This window comes from Nycticebus coucang, chromosome 12 (assembly GCF_027406575.1).
Source record: "Nycticebus coucang isolate mNycCou1 chromosome 12, mNycCou1.pri, whole genome shotgun sequence".
NCBI classification, from domain to species: domain Eukaryota; kingdom Metazoa; phylum Chordata; class Mammalia; order Primates; family Lorisidae; genus Nycticebus; species Nycticebus coucang.
In genome coordinates, this window is record NC_069791.1 from 72762732 (window position 1) to 72778830 (window position 16099).

Genomic DNA, 16099 nt, shown 5'->3' on the forward strand with positions numbered 1-16099 from the left:
GTACAATCTCTAATACAACTGCCATCTTACCACACCAGTCAACAATTCTCAAATATCAGCCCATATTCAAATTTCTCCAAATTGTCCCCAGAATGCATTTCATAACTCATTCTCATCCTCCTCTCTCCCCCCACTAGGATTTAAAGTTCATTAATTGGATTTCATTATATTAGGTTTCTTTAGCCTACTTTTTTTCTTGAGACAGTCTCACTATGTCACCCTTGGTAGAGTGCTGTGGCATCACAGCTCACAGCAACCACAAACTCTTGGGCTTAAGCGATTCTCTTGCCTCAGCCTCCCAAGTAGCTGAAACTACAGGCCCCCACCACAATGCCTGTCTATTTTTTTGTTGTAGTTGTCATTGTTGTTTAGCAGGCCCAGACTGGGTTCGAACCCATCAGCCCTGGTGTATGTGGTGGGTGCCCTAGCTGCTGAGCTACAAGCACTGCGCCTCCTTAGCCTATTTTCTTCCACTTCTTTAACATTGGCTTTTTCAAGAGACCAGGCTATTTGACAGTCTTAAAAATGTCCCACATCGTGGGTTTGCCCAGTTTTCCTCCTATGTCATTTAGCATGTTTCTCATCTCTGTTGGGGGCACCATTTTGTCTTGCAGAGTATTTTGCTTTATCTTCCATCTGACCTTGTTACTGATTCATGTGGTAGGTACTCTTTAGCACCAGCCAACATCAAGCCTGTTGCCTAAACATTCAAGGCCAAAGCTGCCACTCAGAATGACAGACCAGAAGGATGGGCCACCACCCATGGGAACCATCTTGATTTTGGACTGTTATATTCTAGGCTAGGATGCTTTGCCTCCTGACAATCCTCTGCTGCCTCCCCTAGATGGGAAGAGTACAGTTTTGGGTGGGAACTCAATAAGCACTGCTTTGACCAGCAAACTGCCCCCAACACTGGCACACTGGCCTGGCGAGTCTTGGTGGTCTGCAGCTGTTCTGTTCCTATCTTCGGGAATGTGGGCAAGCAGTGCAGCCCACTTAACAGTAGGTATCTCAGGGACAGGCAAGTGTATGAGAGGCTGCCTTCACTTTGGATCTACATTAGGGGAAGCACAACTTTGGTGCTAAGCTGTTTTTTCCCAGTATAATGGACAAATTACCCTACTTACAGGCTCTTAGATGGGGGCAAGAGGAGACATGAAAGCCTTCTACCTCTTTTTACTATCTTAGCTGGAAGCTAGATTTTAGGGATGAGGTCTCAACGGTTGTAAGTTCTTAAAGCCAGAGAGAAAAGCTCATTTTGGATTACCTTAAGTTTATCAAAGCAAAGTGCCTTCCAAAAGATGGTATTTTTTTCTATTACGGTTTACAGGGTTCTTTTTTATTTCCTGCTTAGTTTGAAAACTAAAATATTACTTGCTAGTGATGAGTTCTAGGTTGGAGAGGGTTGAGTAGGTAGACTAAGTGAAAAATACTCTCTTGGGGACGGCGCCTGTGGCTAAAGGAGTAGGGCCCCAGCCCCAGAAAAAAACTGCAAAAAAAAGAAAAAGAAAAATATTCTCTTGCCCTAAAACGGTAGATTACATCTGAAATACAGACCAGATAAACTTAGGAAGTAAAACTGGGTAAACGGTATAAAGGATGGGGCACCTTGTAACCCGCTGCAGGCATTAGATGTCTAAGGTCAGACAGACGATTACATCCCACTGCTGGGCGGAAGCAAAAAGAGTGGCGTATTAGAACTTCGAATTCTTTTAGCCTAGTGGTGACAGGGCCAAAACAAGGTAGGTACAAAACACAACAGAACAGTCGGCCCATCCCTCAAGGCTTCGGCACCCAAAGATACACCAGTGACAACTGGCTTGGCTGCCCCCGTCCCTCTACTTGGCCTACAAAATGCTGCAATGATGCTGGTTTGCAGAGCCCCAGAGTTGGGAAGCCGGATGTCTGCACCCCCACCCTACCAAGAGGCTCCTGCGGACCCGTCCTCTGCTTCCCCCTGGTGGGCACCTCCCGGCTCTGCAGCTGAACTTTCAAGAGTCGTCCCCCTCCTTCCACCACGCACCAGTGTTCAACCGGACTCCACTTCTTTAGAGCCTTCACACTACCTGGTTGGGCTGAGACCCCTAACGGCTGCAGCACCCTCAAGCCCAGCCACCCCCGGCTCCAAGAATCTGGTAGCTCCGCCCTCGGTCTTCTTCCTGGGCACTACCTTCCCCAAATGCCTAGGTCCCGTGCAAGAGATTGCAGCCCGCGTCTCCCCGCGGGCTTGTTTCGCGTGCGCCCCCTACCCGCCGGGTCCTACCGAAGCATCAGGGCCACCAACGGACCAGCGGTCGGGAAGTAGGCCCGGCGGGGTTGCGTCTCTGTCTCGGCTCCGCCCCGTGAGGTACCGCCTTCCGTCGCAGACACGGCGAGGGCCAATCGGAAGCCAGCCTGTTCCCACTGCGCCAATGGCCGGCCTGTTGCTAGGGTTTCCAGGGCTGGATTCATTTCGGACCACGCCCTTCTGCCACCCAGGGGCTTTATCTCGGTTTAACACCTCCCTTTTTCCTCCCACCTCCCCCTCCCTCCTCCGTCTTTCGCCTGCACCTTTGTTACCGGAGTAACTTGGAGGGCATTATAATGCCTTGTTGGACGGTAGTGACCTCTGACCGTTGTCCGTGGAAGGAGCGTGCTTGGGGGGGCCCTTGACTATCGAGCTTGCCCTGTTTTCCCGTCTGAACAATGACATGTCTCTCATGTCCTGTAATGGTTTGCAAGGCGCGGGGCACAGATTCTTTCTTACGTCTCTCATTCTGGAAACAGCCCTAGGAAGTCTACATTATTCCCATATTGCAAAGGAAGAAACTCGGGCTCTGTAAACCTTGCCCCAACAGGTAGGGAAGTTTCAAAGGGAAGGAGACAGCTTGGATCTGACGGATTCCATCACCTTACCCGCTGGCCCGGTGGTGCAGCAGTGTAATAGGGGGCAGACCTGGAGTCCTGGGGCTGAGGCAGCTCCTGCCTCTCTTTGGCATTCCAGGTACTCCACAGCCAAGCTCTCCACCTACCTTTTGGCTCCAGCTACTGGCAAGCCCCAGGTGTTACCGCCCCATCATGCTCCTGTGCCTCACGCTAGGTCTTCCGCGCCCCCTTGTGCCCCACACTCCTGACAGATGGTCATAACTTTGAACTGAATGGTGCCAGCCCAGGCCAGGGCTCTCCTGCAGCACTCGTCTGGAAAGATGTTAGAAACAGAACTGAGTGCGGACACCTCATCTCCCCTCTTTCCACCTCCCAGCATAGAGTTGTTTAATCTTGAGGCCCAGGAGGGTCGGCGTGCCTTGCCCAAGCCACCAATGCAGCATTTAGAAATTAAAGATGCATTTTAGTGTTGCTACTGCTTAGAAAGGTGAGATTTGTCACTTAGTGGTCTCATTTTTTGAAGAAAGAGCTGTTAGAAGAAAGCTGAAGAGCTCAGGATTTGAATTCCTATCCCGCTGTGTCCTCATTAGGTGACATAACCTCTCAAGGTCCTTAGTCTTTCAGAGAGGCAGTTTCCATATCTGTAAAATGACATTAATACAGTCTACAGTTTAAAATGCCTGGCAGTGATCAGGTGCCTACTGTTTGCTTCAGGCAGTTTTCTGAAGCTGTCATACATAGATTCATATAATCACATCATTTTGCAAATGGAGAAACTGACATTTAGTAACTTGCCCAAGGTCCTGCAGCTAAAATGAGGCTGAGTGGGTATCGAACACAGGTGGTATGACACTAGTACCAGCAAGAATAATTATGATCCTCTGCTGCCTCTCAGCAGCCTAAGGTTGTGATGGGGATTGAACAGTTAAGGAGCAATTGGCAGCCACCAGGTGCCCAGTCCCTACCAGTTCTGATTAGTAGCAGAAACAGGGATCAATACCCACTGCAGCAAAGGTACAACAGGGCAGGGCAGAGCAGGGACCCAGGGTGCAGGCCTTAGTTGCCAGACCCTGCAAAGTGAGCTGGACCTCGAGGAGGGAAATTCTAGGAAGAGTGAGGGGCCTTGTAGACTGTGCCCCAGAGCTGAGAACTGGCCCAGAAGCAAACAGGAAGGGTATCAGTGTTATCCAAGACTGGGTCTCTTGCCCTCACTTCTGGTCCAGGCCTGGACAGAGATCCCCTGATGTTTTGGGGTGGGCAGCGTCTGAAGCCCGAGGAATCTCAGGAAATCTTTGAGAGCATCAAGGGGCAGTTGCTCACTGTCAGGTCTGGGCCCATGGGGCTGGTGGGTAGTTATGCCTAGCCCAAGGGCATCCTGTAGGGGACAGTGTCAGTGCCTGCCTTAGTACCTCTCCATCCCGGAGCAGGCAGGGCCAGGGCTCTCTGCCTGGAGTTGACTATCCCAGCATGGTGAGTCCTGACTGCTCTCTGCTAAGTGGGGAATAATTACTTCTCTTCCAGAATCACTCCCCCCCCCACCCCATCCACCCCCCGCCCCTCCAGGGCTCACAACTTTCAGGCTGGGAAGACCTTGAGAAGAGGTCCTCAGGGTCCTCAATTGGACCATGGGAAGGACTATAAAAAGATAGTTTGGGCAGCAGGGCTCAGAAAGAGGTGGGAATGGGCTTGATGAAGTGAGGAAGTGCATTGAGGGATGTAGGGGTCCAGAAAACATGGGAGAATGCCAAGAAAGGAGAGTTTCAGTGTGAAGCTTGGTGTTAGGGGTTACCATTCGGAGTGGGGGTAAGGAGGGGCTATTGAGGGCCAGAGAGGGATGGGGAGGCTCAGAAGTCACTCAGGGCAGGGTGAGGTGGCTCACACCTGTAATCCTAGCACTCAGGGAGACTGAGGCAGGTGGATTGCCTGAGCTTACAAGTTCAAGACCAGCCTGAGCCAGAGTGAGACCTGGTTTCTAAAAATAGCCGAGCATTGTGGCGGGGGGCCCGTAATCCCAGCTACTTGGGAGGCTGAAACAAAAGAATCGCTTGAGCCCAAGAGTTTGAGGTTGCTGAGAGGTGTTATGCAATGGCACTCTACTGGGGTAACAAAGTGAGACTCTGTCTCAAAAAAAACAAAGAAAGAAAGGGACCCAGGGAAGGCATGAAGGCATGAGTGCAGAGAGAGAGTGGGCGAACTCAGAGAAGGGCAGAGGTTCAGTGGGGAGAGGGCTCAGGGATCCTTTGTCATCCATCCACCAACCTCCCTGTCCTGTAGTTCCCCCAGCCATCCTGCAAGAGTCCATCTTATGGAGGGTTATCCAGAGCCTTCCCTGGGGTCAGGGGCAAGGGTGAGGCCCTTCTCATGCCAGGCCCTTGTTGGTGCTACACAGAGCCATTTGCATGTCCTCAGGCAGCTGTGGGACCTTGGCCTTCCTATCATTGCTAGGACGGCTAGAAGCCTCCAGTGTTCCTGATTACCCCTTGATTCTTACCCTGCACAGACTGACAACACTGACCGAGAATCAGAAACAACCCAGACCCCTCAGAATGAAAACTGAACTCAGAGCAGGGCTGGAATCCAAGCCATGCCTCTGACAGGGGCAGAGCTGGACCAAACCCAGATCTGACCCCAGTCCAGTCATTTTTCCTGAACCCCAAGCTCTTCCCACCTCCTTTTTTTTTTTTTTTTTTTTTTTGCAGTTTTGGCTGGGGCCAGGTTTGCACCTGCCACCTCTGGTACATGGGCCCGTCACCCTACTCCTTGAGCCACAAGTGCCGCCCTCCTCACCTACTCTTTAATCCAATCCCTTCTGGTAGGCTCTGTTTCAGCTCAGCCCTGGGGTGGGGCAGGGGCAGATTTCCCTCCACCAGTGCTGCATGTTGTTGCAGTCACAGCCACCTTAGGCTGGGCAGGTGGTGTTCCAGGCTGGTGGGTGTGCCTGGATGGCATCAAGGAAGGGGAAGAGGGGACCCTCCCAGTACTGGTCTGGTTTCCACAGGGTCCCCAGACATGCTCTTTTCTCTCTAGACTGAGACTTCGGAGCCCTAGCCAGCCAGTCAGTTGCCTTTTCCTTGTTGGTTTGGCAGGGAGGCTCCTGTCTGAGGCCATCCTACAAGTCTGTCACTGATCCAGAGCTGTCATCACTGAGCCAAGCCTGGGATTCCTGGCACTTGTCATCTGCCAACTCTCCCAGCACCAAGTGGCAGTTGATGGAACTGTCTCCTGTAAGAAGCCCGGAGAATATGGCTATTCCTTAGGAGGCACAGTTAGATGGGCACAGTGAGGTCCAAAGTCACCTGGGGTGCCCTGCATGCCTCAGATTGGCACATTAGGCATGGGTGATGGGCAGAACAGTAAGCACTTTGAGTGAGACATGCTGGGCTTCCTTCACCCCAGGGAGCAGCTTGAGGGATCACATATGTCCTGCTCTCACATATGTCCTGCTCTGCCCAGACCTACTGGGTGATCCTGGGCAAGTGGAGTTCCTGTCAGGCCTCAGGGGTGCTGAGAGGTTGGGACAGCAGTTTCTGGGAAAGGAAACCATCTGAGGAGGTGAGTTCACCAAGTCCTGGACCCTGTCATGGAGGAGGCACCTTTTTCTTCTTCTCACCAGACACTTACAGATCAGGGCTTATCATAGCTGCTCCCCATGCTCCGATATGCTCTCAGGGCTTCAGGGTACCGCCACAGGCAGGGCCCCCTCATTCCCCAGGGGCCACTTTCCTGGGAGGCAGATGAGGGTGGGGCCTAGCCCCCATTTCAGGGGTTGTGAGCTTCAGAAACCAGTGCCAGACCAGCTAAGACTAGCCCAGCCTCACTACCTCCCTCAACCATTCTGCTTCCTCTCTCCCCTCTCCTGCTGTGGTCCCAAAGCCCCAGGTCCTGGTGTGTGTCTGTCCAGGGGGTAGGGGGGAAGGGGTGGAAGCATAGAGAGGCCCAAGGTAAAGCCAGTAGATGGGACCCTGGCCAGCCTGATCTCTGCCCTCCCCAGCTCTTGGCTTTGCCAGGATGGCATGGGCTTGGGTGGCTGCAAAAAGACCATGGGGTTTGGGACTCTTGTCAAGCCAATCCCTGGCAGTTCTGCCAGACCTGCTTTTCTTTGTCCCTAGTTGACCCTCCCCAGTGATAGTGACAAAAGTGCTCTGACCAGGCTCTTTGAACTTGGCTTTGGTGTCCTCTGCAGTCTTCCTCTGGGCAACTTCAGCTGTACTCCTTCCCCCACTGTGGAGCAGTGGAAATCTGTGCCTGCCAGCCGGAGAGATGGTGGCACCTAATAATTCACTCCCTGGCAGCCAAAGCTGCCTGAACTTATAGACCATGAAGTCAGAGGGCCTCAGGCAGGGAACTGTGGCCATCAAGGCTTAGGGCCTTGCTGAGTGTCCTTCCTTCCTCCACATTCAGCCTGCCCCTACTCTTGGCCCGCTTTGCCTATCCCACAAGTTTCCCATTGCCACTAGCGTGGTGGTCCTGGACCTCTTGAATGGCATAATGCTGCTTGTCACTGAGCTTTTTCCTCCACCTGCCCCCTTGAGAGCAGGCACTGGGGCCAACTGGCTGGGTGCCAGACCCAGAGGTGGTGCCAACAGTCACCAGGAGAGGCCCAAGGATCTGCCTAGAGCTGAGGGTGGCTTGGGCACACCGCAGAGCCTGGGACAGCTGGTCAAGTGTAAACAGCAGCCACAGGAGATTGACATCCATGCAGATTGTCCAGCCTCTGCCTTCAGCCCCATTGCCCCTCAGATGCTCTTAGGCTGAGCAGAGGGGCCCGAGGCTACCATTCATCCAATCAGGGCCAATGTTATAGTCCATACACCTGAAGGACATCAGAGGCCCTTTGAGATGGATCCAGTAAAAAGGCAGGACAGGCCTGGAGAGAGCTGCCCAGACTTCACTACAGAAGCACCAGAGGCACTCATCATGTCTCCTGAGGCCTAGTGGAAACCCCAGACCTAGGCCGGCCAGAGCCCCCTCAGCCCTGAGGTGCTGCCCCAGACCCACATCTGAGCTGAGCTCTGAGCCGAGGGCTTGCACCTGCTCTGGCAATGTGAGGGCATGTGCTCCAGGGTGGCTCCTTGATGGCTGCCACTCCTCCCAGGCATCCTGGGAAAGTAAGGGTGTGGGCTTAGAAAACAATGTGGGCATCTCTTGCCATAGGCTCAGGCTCTGGCTCTGGATGTAGGTGGAGATGATGTGTTAGGTCCCCTGAATTCTTAGAGACCTTGAGACTGAGCTCCAAAGCCCCCATCTGATTTCTGCTTCCCTCAGAACCGTCCTTGAGCCTGGTTAAAGGATGGTGGGTAAGCTGAGGGCAGACAAGGGGCAGGGAGAGGACTCTGTGACTTGGAGAGAAGCCAACAGGGAAATAAACACATGCAACAAGAATGGTGCTGGCCCAGCTGGAAGCTCAAGTCCAAGCCTGTCAGTGGGTCAGGGTACTGCCAGGTCAGGGTGCTCCAATCTCCCTACCCTGAGATTCTGTCTAGGCTGTTCTCGCCCTTGCTCTGCTTGCTAGTTCTGTTGTGGCTGCCAAAAGGGACGCCCTGGCCTCAGAGGGTGTGGCTGTACACAGTGATCCTGAGCCTGCCAGGTGCACTATGGTGCTCCTTGAGCGTGCTAAGGCTGGCACCAAGCCTTTGACAAGGTAGTCCTCACATCAGCTCATAGACGTACAATTACCTCTGTCCCACTTAACCTGGCCCCAGCCTAGGTGTCCCTGAGAGCCCATGCCTGGGAGAGGCACTTCTGGTTTCTTCCACTCCTATATCCATCCCTTGGGGTTTTTATTGCCAAGTGTGACCTCTCTCCTAATGGATGTGAGGCTGGAGGATATGTCCCTGGCCACCTCTGCCACCATACTGCTGTGGGGGGCGGAGGGGGGGGGCGGCGCACAACAGCAGGCCTTCAGTGGAGAAGCCAGCAAACAGCAGGCACCCAAGGCTGTGGCAAGAGTCTCCACAAACACCAGGGTCTGAGGCAGTAGCTTTGAACTTTATTGAGAAAAAAAGAAGGTAAATATATCAAAAGAACACAAATGTAAGCAGAGGGGGATGGCCAGTGACGGCTGCAGGGGTGGGCAGCAGGGCTGAGGCCCTTACTTGGCTGCAGACTGCCCGGTTTCTGTGCCCCCAAGCTGCGCACGGGCCTCATAGGTGACAGGGATGGTGATCTCCGACGACTGCGTGGCTGGTTTGGGCAGGGGGGCCTCCACGGTGAGTGTACCCTCAGGAGACAGGGAGGAGGAGACGAGGGTGGGGTCCACACCAGGGGGCAGCCTGGACATGCAGGGAGGGAGGGCAAGAGTTACCCGTCCGGTGGGTCCCTGTGCCTCCCTCCTCGGTCCCTCCCCTCCCCACCTGGGGCCAGGACTCACGTGTATTTCCGGGTGAAGCACCGGGAGATGTAGCCATGCTCATCCTGCCTCTCTTCGTGCTTGCCTGGTGGGGGGTGGGAGGGAAGAGCAGAGTCAAAGGCAGCAGGGAGGTGGTGGGGGCAACCGTCAAGGCAGACACATAACAAAGAGAGGGGCTGCGTGGGGGGCGGTGTCCGGGCCCTCAGAAACTTCTGGAAAGTTCCATTCAGAGTTTTTGGGGGGGTGGGAACGCGGCACACGCGCAGGCGCACCTGGAGCTGGTCAGACGCCCCTTCCGCGGCTGGCTGGGACAGGGACAGCGCCAGGGGACGTGCTGATTTGTGGGGCAGGGCTCCTGAAGGGCGCGTTTCTTCCCTTCACACCGTGCAGTTAAGAGTCGAAGGGACCTTGAAGGACGACCCGCACTCCCTTTTCTGAGCAGGGGACTGTGGCTAGGGAGCAGGGTTCTTGCTCTCGGTCCCCGCTAGTTTTAAACTCCTGAGTGCCCCGGGCCCGCCCCAGCCTCGTTCGCGCGCCAGCTTTGTCCTCTGCAGGGAGCGGGGGCTCACCGGTAATCTCGACCACACCGTCCTTAGTCTTGATGGTCAGCTCCTCCGGGGCGAAGTGGTTGACGTCCAGGGACACGCGCCAGCGGTCGGCCGTCTGCCGGATCTCGGAGACGCCGCTGCTGAGCTGCCGGCTGAGCGCGCGGCTGTAAGCGGGCGCCGCGGGACCCTCGAGCACGGCAGGGGGCAGCGGACGCACGTAGCCCGGCCAGCCGCTGGTGCCGAACCACTCCTCGGCCAGCCGGGGCATCCCGAAGGCCTGGTCGAAGAGGCGGCTGTGTGGCAAGTACCAGTCGCGGAAGGGGTCCCAGCTGGGGCTCCGCAGGAGCGAGAAGGGCACACGGCGCTCTGTCATGCTGGCTGTTTTCCGGGCGTCCGGCTGGAGCTGGAAGTGTCGGACGCCGGACAGGCTGCGCTTATATGGGCCTCCAGCCGGGTATTTTTAGCAGACGGTGTTTGGGGCACTATTAATGGCAATGACCAGTTGGGAGCCGCCCCTCCCTTGCATTCCTCCACTTGCGTACAAAGGGGCGGGAGCGGGGCGAGGAAGGTTCGGCCTACATCTGGAACCTTCTCTTGTTAAAGAAAACAAATGACTGGAGCATCGACGTTGGCGCAGTGCCACTGCCGGGCAGTCCGTTCGCAGGCCTGGGAGCTGAAGCATTACGGGCTATGGCCTGTGGCCAGGCTGGTTTTTTGAGAGCGGTCAGGTTACTTGTCCGGGGCCACACAACTGAGCCAGAATTTGATCCACAGGGCTCTGAGGTGGAATATGAATGATATAAAGCAGTCTGGTGTGTTCTTTAGGAGTGGGAAGCCAGACTGCCTTGAGTTCACAACCTGGTTCTGCCACTTAGCAGATGAGCTTGTGTAAGTTAGAGTCCTCGTGCCACAGTCTCCCCATTAAAAAAGTGGAGATGATTGTAATAGTTGCGGGCCACATAAAGATGTTTCCATCAGTAGGGAATGCATGGACGATGGTGGTCTCTTTAGGTTATAATAACATATTTTTACTGTACTTTTTTTTTTTTTTTGAGACAGAGCCTCAAGCTGTCGCCCTGGGTAGAGTGCTGTGGCATCACAGCTCACAGCAACCTCCAACTCCTGGGCTTAAGCGATTCTTTTGCCGCAGCCTCCCATGTAGCCGAGACTACAGGTGCCCGCCACAACACCCGGCTGTTTTTTGGTTGTAGTTGTCATTGTTGTTTGGCAGGCCTGGGCTGGATTGGAACCCACCAGCTCTGGTGTATGTGGCTGGCGCCTTAGCCCAGGCCAAGCCTACTGTACTTTTTTATGATTAGAAACACAAGTACCATTGTGTTGCAGTTGCCTCCAGGATTCAGAACAGTAACATGGTGTGTGGGTTTGTAGTTTGGAAGCAATAGGCTGGCCTAGATAGCCTAGGTGTGTAGTGGGTTTTATCATCCCTATAGGTCTCTGTAAGTACACATTAGGCCCTAGGATGGTCCCACTAGGAAGAAATCACTGAACAATGCATTCCTTAGAACCTATCCCCATTGTTAACTGACTGGTGATGTAATTGTTGGCCTGAGGATTTGGTGACTTAATGCAGGTGAAGACTTCAGCCCAAGGCCTGGTATGTCATAATTCTTGGTAATTGTTACTATTATTTACCTGGAATTGAAGAGAGGAAAGAGAGAGTTTGTGGGACTTGGGCATGTTCCCCCTCCCCCAGCAGTGGAGCTGTCCCAGATTCAAACTCTCAAGGCCCAGTGATAAGAGGGGTCAAAGAGTCTGGGCTAATCCTACCATTTTGGAAGACTGAGGCAGGTGGATTGCTTGAGCTCAGGAGTTCCAGACTAGCTTGACTTAAGAGTGAGACCCATCTCTACTAAAAATGGAAAAACTAGCTGAGCATAGTGGCACATGCCTATAGTCCCAGCTACTCTGGAAGCTGAAGCAAGAGCATTGCTCAAGCCCAAGAGAGTTTGAGGTTGTTTGAGAGCTATGATGCCCTGGCACTAGACCCAGTGCAACAGAGTAAGACTCTTGCCTAAAGAAAAAGTGGGGGAGGGCGGTGCCTGTGGCTCAGTGGGTAGGGTGCCAGCCCCATATACTGAGGGTGGCAGGTTCAAACCCGGGCCCAGCCAAACTGCAACAAAAATAGCTGGGCATTGTGGCAGGTGCCTGTTGTCCCAGCTACTCAGGAGGCTGAGGCAGGAGAATTGCCTAAGCCCAGGAATTGGAGATTGCTGTGAGCTGTGTGACAGAGGGCGATAAAGTAAGACTCTGTCTCTACAAAAAAAAAAAAAAATAGAAAGAAGAGAAAAGAAAGCAAAAGGGGGGGTGGGGGTCAGAGGAAGGTTACTATCACATCTCCCATGACATCTGCTTTTCCTTAAGAAGCCCTGGCCAAGAACCTCCTGCACAGCAAACATGAATCTCGTCTAGGTTTTGCTATTAACTTATTTTGTGATTTTTAAGGCCAGGCGCGGTGGCTCATGCCTGTAATCGCAGCACTTTAAGAGGCTGAGGTGGGCAGATTACCTAGCTCACAAGTTCAGACCAGCCTGAGCTAGAGTGAGATCCTGTCTCTAAAAAAAAAAAAAGCCGGGCATTGCAGCAGGCACCTGTAGTCCCAGCTACTTGGGAGGCTGAGGCAAGAGAATTGCTTGAGCCCAAGAGTTTGAGGTTGCTGTGAGCTATGATGCCAGGGTACTATACTGGGGGAGACAAAGTGAGACTCTGTCTCAAAAGAAAAACCAAAAAACTTATTTTGTGATTTTTGGGCAAGGCTCCTCCTTTCTCTAGGCCTCAATTTCCCTGTTTGGAGATTATGATCTCAAAGCTGGTTTTGTTTATGATTCTCACCTCGCAGAGGGAAAGGGGAGCTCCAGCTGGCACAGTTCTCACAAACTTGCTTGGAGTCTGAAGCTCCTCCCTCTATCTGACCACCTGTGGCATCTAGGCTGCCCATCTCCCAGCTCTGAGGAAGGGCGCTGCTCTGGCTTCTGTCATGATCCTGACGTTCCCTCTCTCCTGCCTTCACACTCATGGCCCTTCCAGCTTCCTTTTCCCCTGAACTCCTGTTATCCCTAGATTGTATTTTATTTTATTTTATTTTATTTTGAGGCAGAGTTTCAAGCTGTTGCCCTGGGTAGAGCGCCGTTTCGTCATAGCTCACAGCAACCTCCAACTCTTGGGCTCAAGTGATCCTCTTTCCTTAGTTTTTCTATTTTTAGTAGAGAGAGGCTCTCACTTTTGCTCAGGCTGATCTCAAACTCGTGAGCTCAAGCAATCCACCCACTTCGGCCTCCCAGAGTGCTAGGATTACAGGCGTGAGCCACCGTGCCCTGCTTATCCCTAGATTTTAGACAAGGAAGCTGAGGCCTACAAAGATTAAGTGACTGGTCACTGTCCCCAGGAAAACAAGCAGAGCCAATCTCTTGCTGCTCTAGTCCCCAGGGCTTGTCACTTCCTCTTTTTCCCAGTCCCACTCTGCTTGCTGTCCTCATCCTGGGGCTGAAGTTCTACGCCTGTGAGTTCTACTGGGGGCCAAGGCCATGCATGAGCCCTCAGCCCTGCCCAGGCCCAGACTCCAAGGACAACTTGTGGGGCTGGAAGCCATAATGCAGGCCACTCATCTTGATGAATTATGGGTAGCAGCAAGTCCAATCCCCTTTCTGAGGCTCAGTTTCCTTTTTGAGAGAATTCATAAATGGCTCCCTTTCTGACCCACTTGTTCCCCATCAGGGAAGAACTAGGGCTGGGCCATGAATCTGAACTCTCCCCTAGCAAGGCCTCTGAGCTCCTGGGGCTCTCTACCCTACCTCCAATGCTGGATCATGTCATGAGCCAAGTGGGTCTCAGTTGGGAGCCCCTGGCTGACCACTCCCTACCCACCACAGGTCTCAGCACTCCTACACCCACTCCCATCCCCTGTTCTATAAAGTCAAGGTGAGGTCAGGAGCCAGGGAGGGCCTTTATCCAACCCTACCTGCCCATCTAGGCCCAGATTGGAGCCCAGGGTGCCCCACCCCAGAAGCAGTTGTCAAGTGTGGTCACGAATGCTTTCAAGTGTGGCCTTGCCATGCCCAGCCATGCTCTGGGTGGAGGCTTTCTGTCTGACTGTCTGTACTTTGTAAATATAGCTCCTTCATAACTCCCTTCATCTTGCCTGAAACCAGGGTGGGGTGGGTACATCTCTACTGCCCACGCAAGGAGAGATTTTGCAACTCAAGGCGCCCTGCTCTCTCACTCAGAATTCATATTCATCTTCAAGGGATCAGTTATTGAGGGACAACTCTTAGATCACCCATCCAGTCAAAGGAGGGAACCTGTATGGCTCTGGGCAGCATGGACATGAGAATGGGGGAGCAGTGGGAGAGAGACTGGGTTTTGAGGTCAGATAGGTCTGGGTTGGGATCTGGGTGCTGCTGTTCACTAACCTGGTAACCTCTCCAAACCTGCGTGTCCTCATCTGCAAAACAGGGCTAATAAGACCTCTGCCCATCTGCAGGCGTGTGGTCAGCCTGATTACTCACTGAGTGCTCACTGTTAACAAGGGCCTTTAATTTTTTAAGCTATTGAGACTCAGGTTTACTCTGTTGCCCAGGCTAGAGTGTCATGGCATCAGCCTAACTCATAGCAACCTCAAACTCTTGGGCTCAAACCATCCTCTTGTCTCAGGCTCCTGAGTAGCTGGGACTACAGGCGCCCGCCACAACACCCAGCTAGTTTTTCTATTTTTAGTAGAGACAGGATCTTGCTCTTGCTCAGGCTGGTCTTGAACTCCTGAGCTTAGGTGATCCACCCATCTCAGCCTTCCAGAGTGCTAGGATTACAGGCGTGAACCACCATGTTGGCCCAAACATCACAGTATTTTATCAGAATCTCATTTTTTTCAAATGAGAACACAGAGGTTCAGACTTTTCCCCAAGATCATAGCTGGTAAGGGGCTCAAGCTTCCCATCTCCCTTCTGCAAGGGAGACACTTCCCAGACAGTTCAGGAAGGCCTGTGGGGTTCTGGGCCATAGGAATAGGAGCACAGCTAAAGGTCCCTGTCAGGCCAGAAAGGTTTGGGCCAGCCCTCTGAGGTCCCTTCCAGCCCTCCCCAGTGCCTTTCCTTTGGGAGGCTACACTCCTTTCTCGGCATTTGAGCTCTGCAAGCAGAGCAAGGGCTGGATGGCAGCTCCCTCTTGCCCACCAGCCCAGCCATTCATTGATAGTCTACAATTGGCTTTGACATCGTAGGCACTAAGCTGCTGCCAGAGATGTTTTTTCTAGTATAAAGAGGACATCTCTACCCTAGAGATTTCCTAGAAGCCATGGGGTACGGGGGACCTGCCTTTCTTTCTTTCATTTTTTTTTTTTCTTTTTTGGAGACAGAGTCTCAAGCTGTCACCCTGGGTAGAATGCTGTGGCCTCACAGCTCACAGCAACCTCCAACTCCTGGGCTTAGGCGATTGTCTTGCCTCAGCCTCCCGAGTAGCTGGGACTACAAGTGCCTGCCACAAAGCCCAGCTATTTTTTGGTTGTAGTTGTCATTGTTTGGCAGGCCCAGGCTGGATTCGAACCTGCCAGCTTTGGTGTATGTGGCTGGTGCACTAGCCGCTTGAGCTACAGGCATTGAGCCGCCCTATCCACCTTTCACTGCCCACTGAAGATTCTGAGAAATCCATCATCAGAGGGTCCCTCCCCTCATTCCTAGCCCCAAAGTCTGGGATGCTCTGCCGCATCCCCAAGACCAGCCTCCTCTCCTCACACTGTGCCAGGCCTTGGCCAGGCCAGGCAACACCCTGGGCAAGCCTCTGCCAGCTGTGGCTGTACCAGCCCCTCCCTCACTGGCCTAGTCTCAGAGAAAGTGCAAGAGTCTTCTGGCAGCTGCCCAAGCTCCCCAGAGAGGCTTGACAGTTGATAGATTGCAACAGCCCCCAGGCCTGCTGGGAACTGAAAATGTAGGCAGCAGCCGTAATTAGAATGGTGTGGGGGGCACTGGGTCTTTCTGGAAACATCTAGACACTGCCTTTCTGGGAATCCATTTCTAAAAACCCATGTCCAAACTGCCCCATTCCCTAGACCTGTGGTTTCTGGCGGGCCTCAGGGGCTATCCCACCCCACATCACTGCTGAAAGGGGACATCCTCCAGCCCCTCCCACTCTGGTTATCCAGCAGAAAGAATCTGTCTAGCTGGGGAGTCTGGGGACCTGGATGTCTTTGACTTTACTATCTTGGCCAGTAGCTGGCTCCTGTGACTCATCTTCTGCTTCTGTACAATGAGACCGGCCGACTGGATGTTCTGTAAAGCTCCTTCCAGGGCCATGAATCAACAATTCCTCCCTTACACTTCCCCTCCTC

General features: G+C 53.3%; 1 protein-coding gene across 1 annotated transcript; it reads right to left on the reverse strand.

Annotated features, from left to right (window-relative positions):
• Window positions 1–8834: 8834 nt before the first annotated feature.
• Window positions 8835–10233, reverse strand: HSPB1 (heat shock protein family B (small) member 1). Its single transcript, XM_053557512.1, has 3 exons — window positions 9784–10233; window positions 9236–9299; window positions 8835–9137 (listed from the first exon to the last, which is right to left on the reverse strand). Exons 1-3 carry the CDS (start codon window positions 10133–10135, stop codon window positions 8957–8959), a joined length of 597 nt encoding a protein of 198 aa, XP_053413487.1. The 5' UTR covers window positions 10136–10233; the 3' UTR covers window positions 8835–8956.
• Window positions 10234–16099: the final 5866 nt, after the last annotated feature.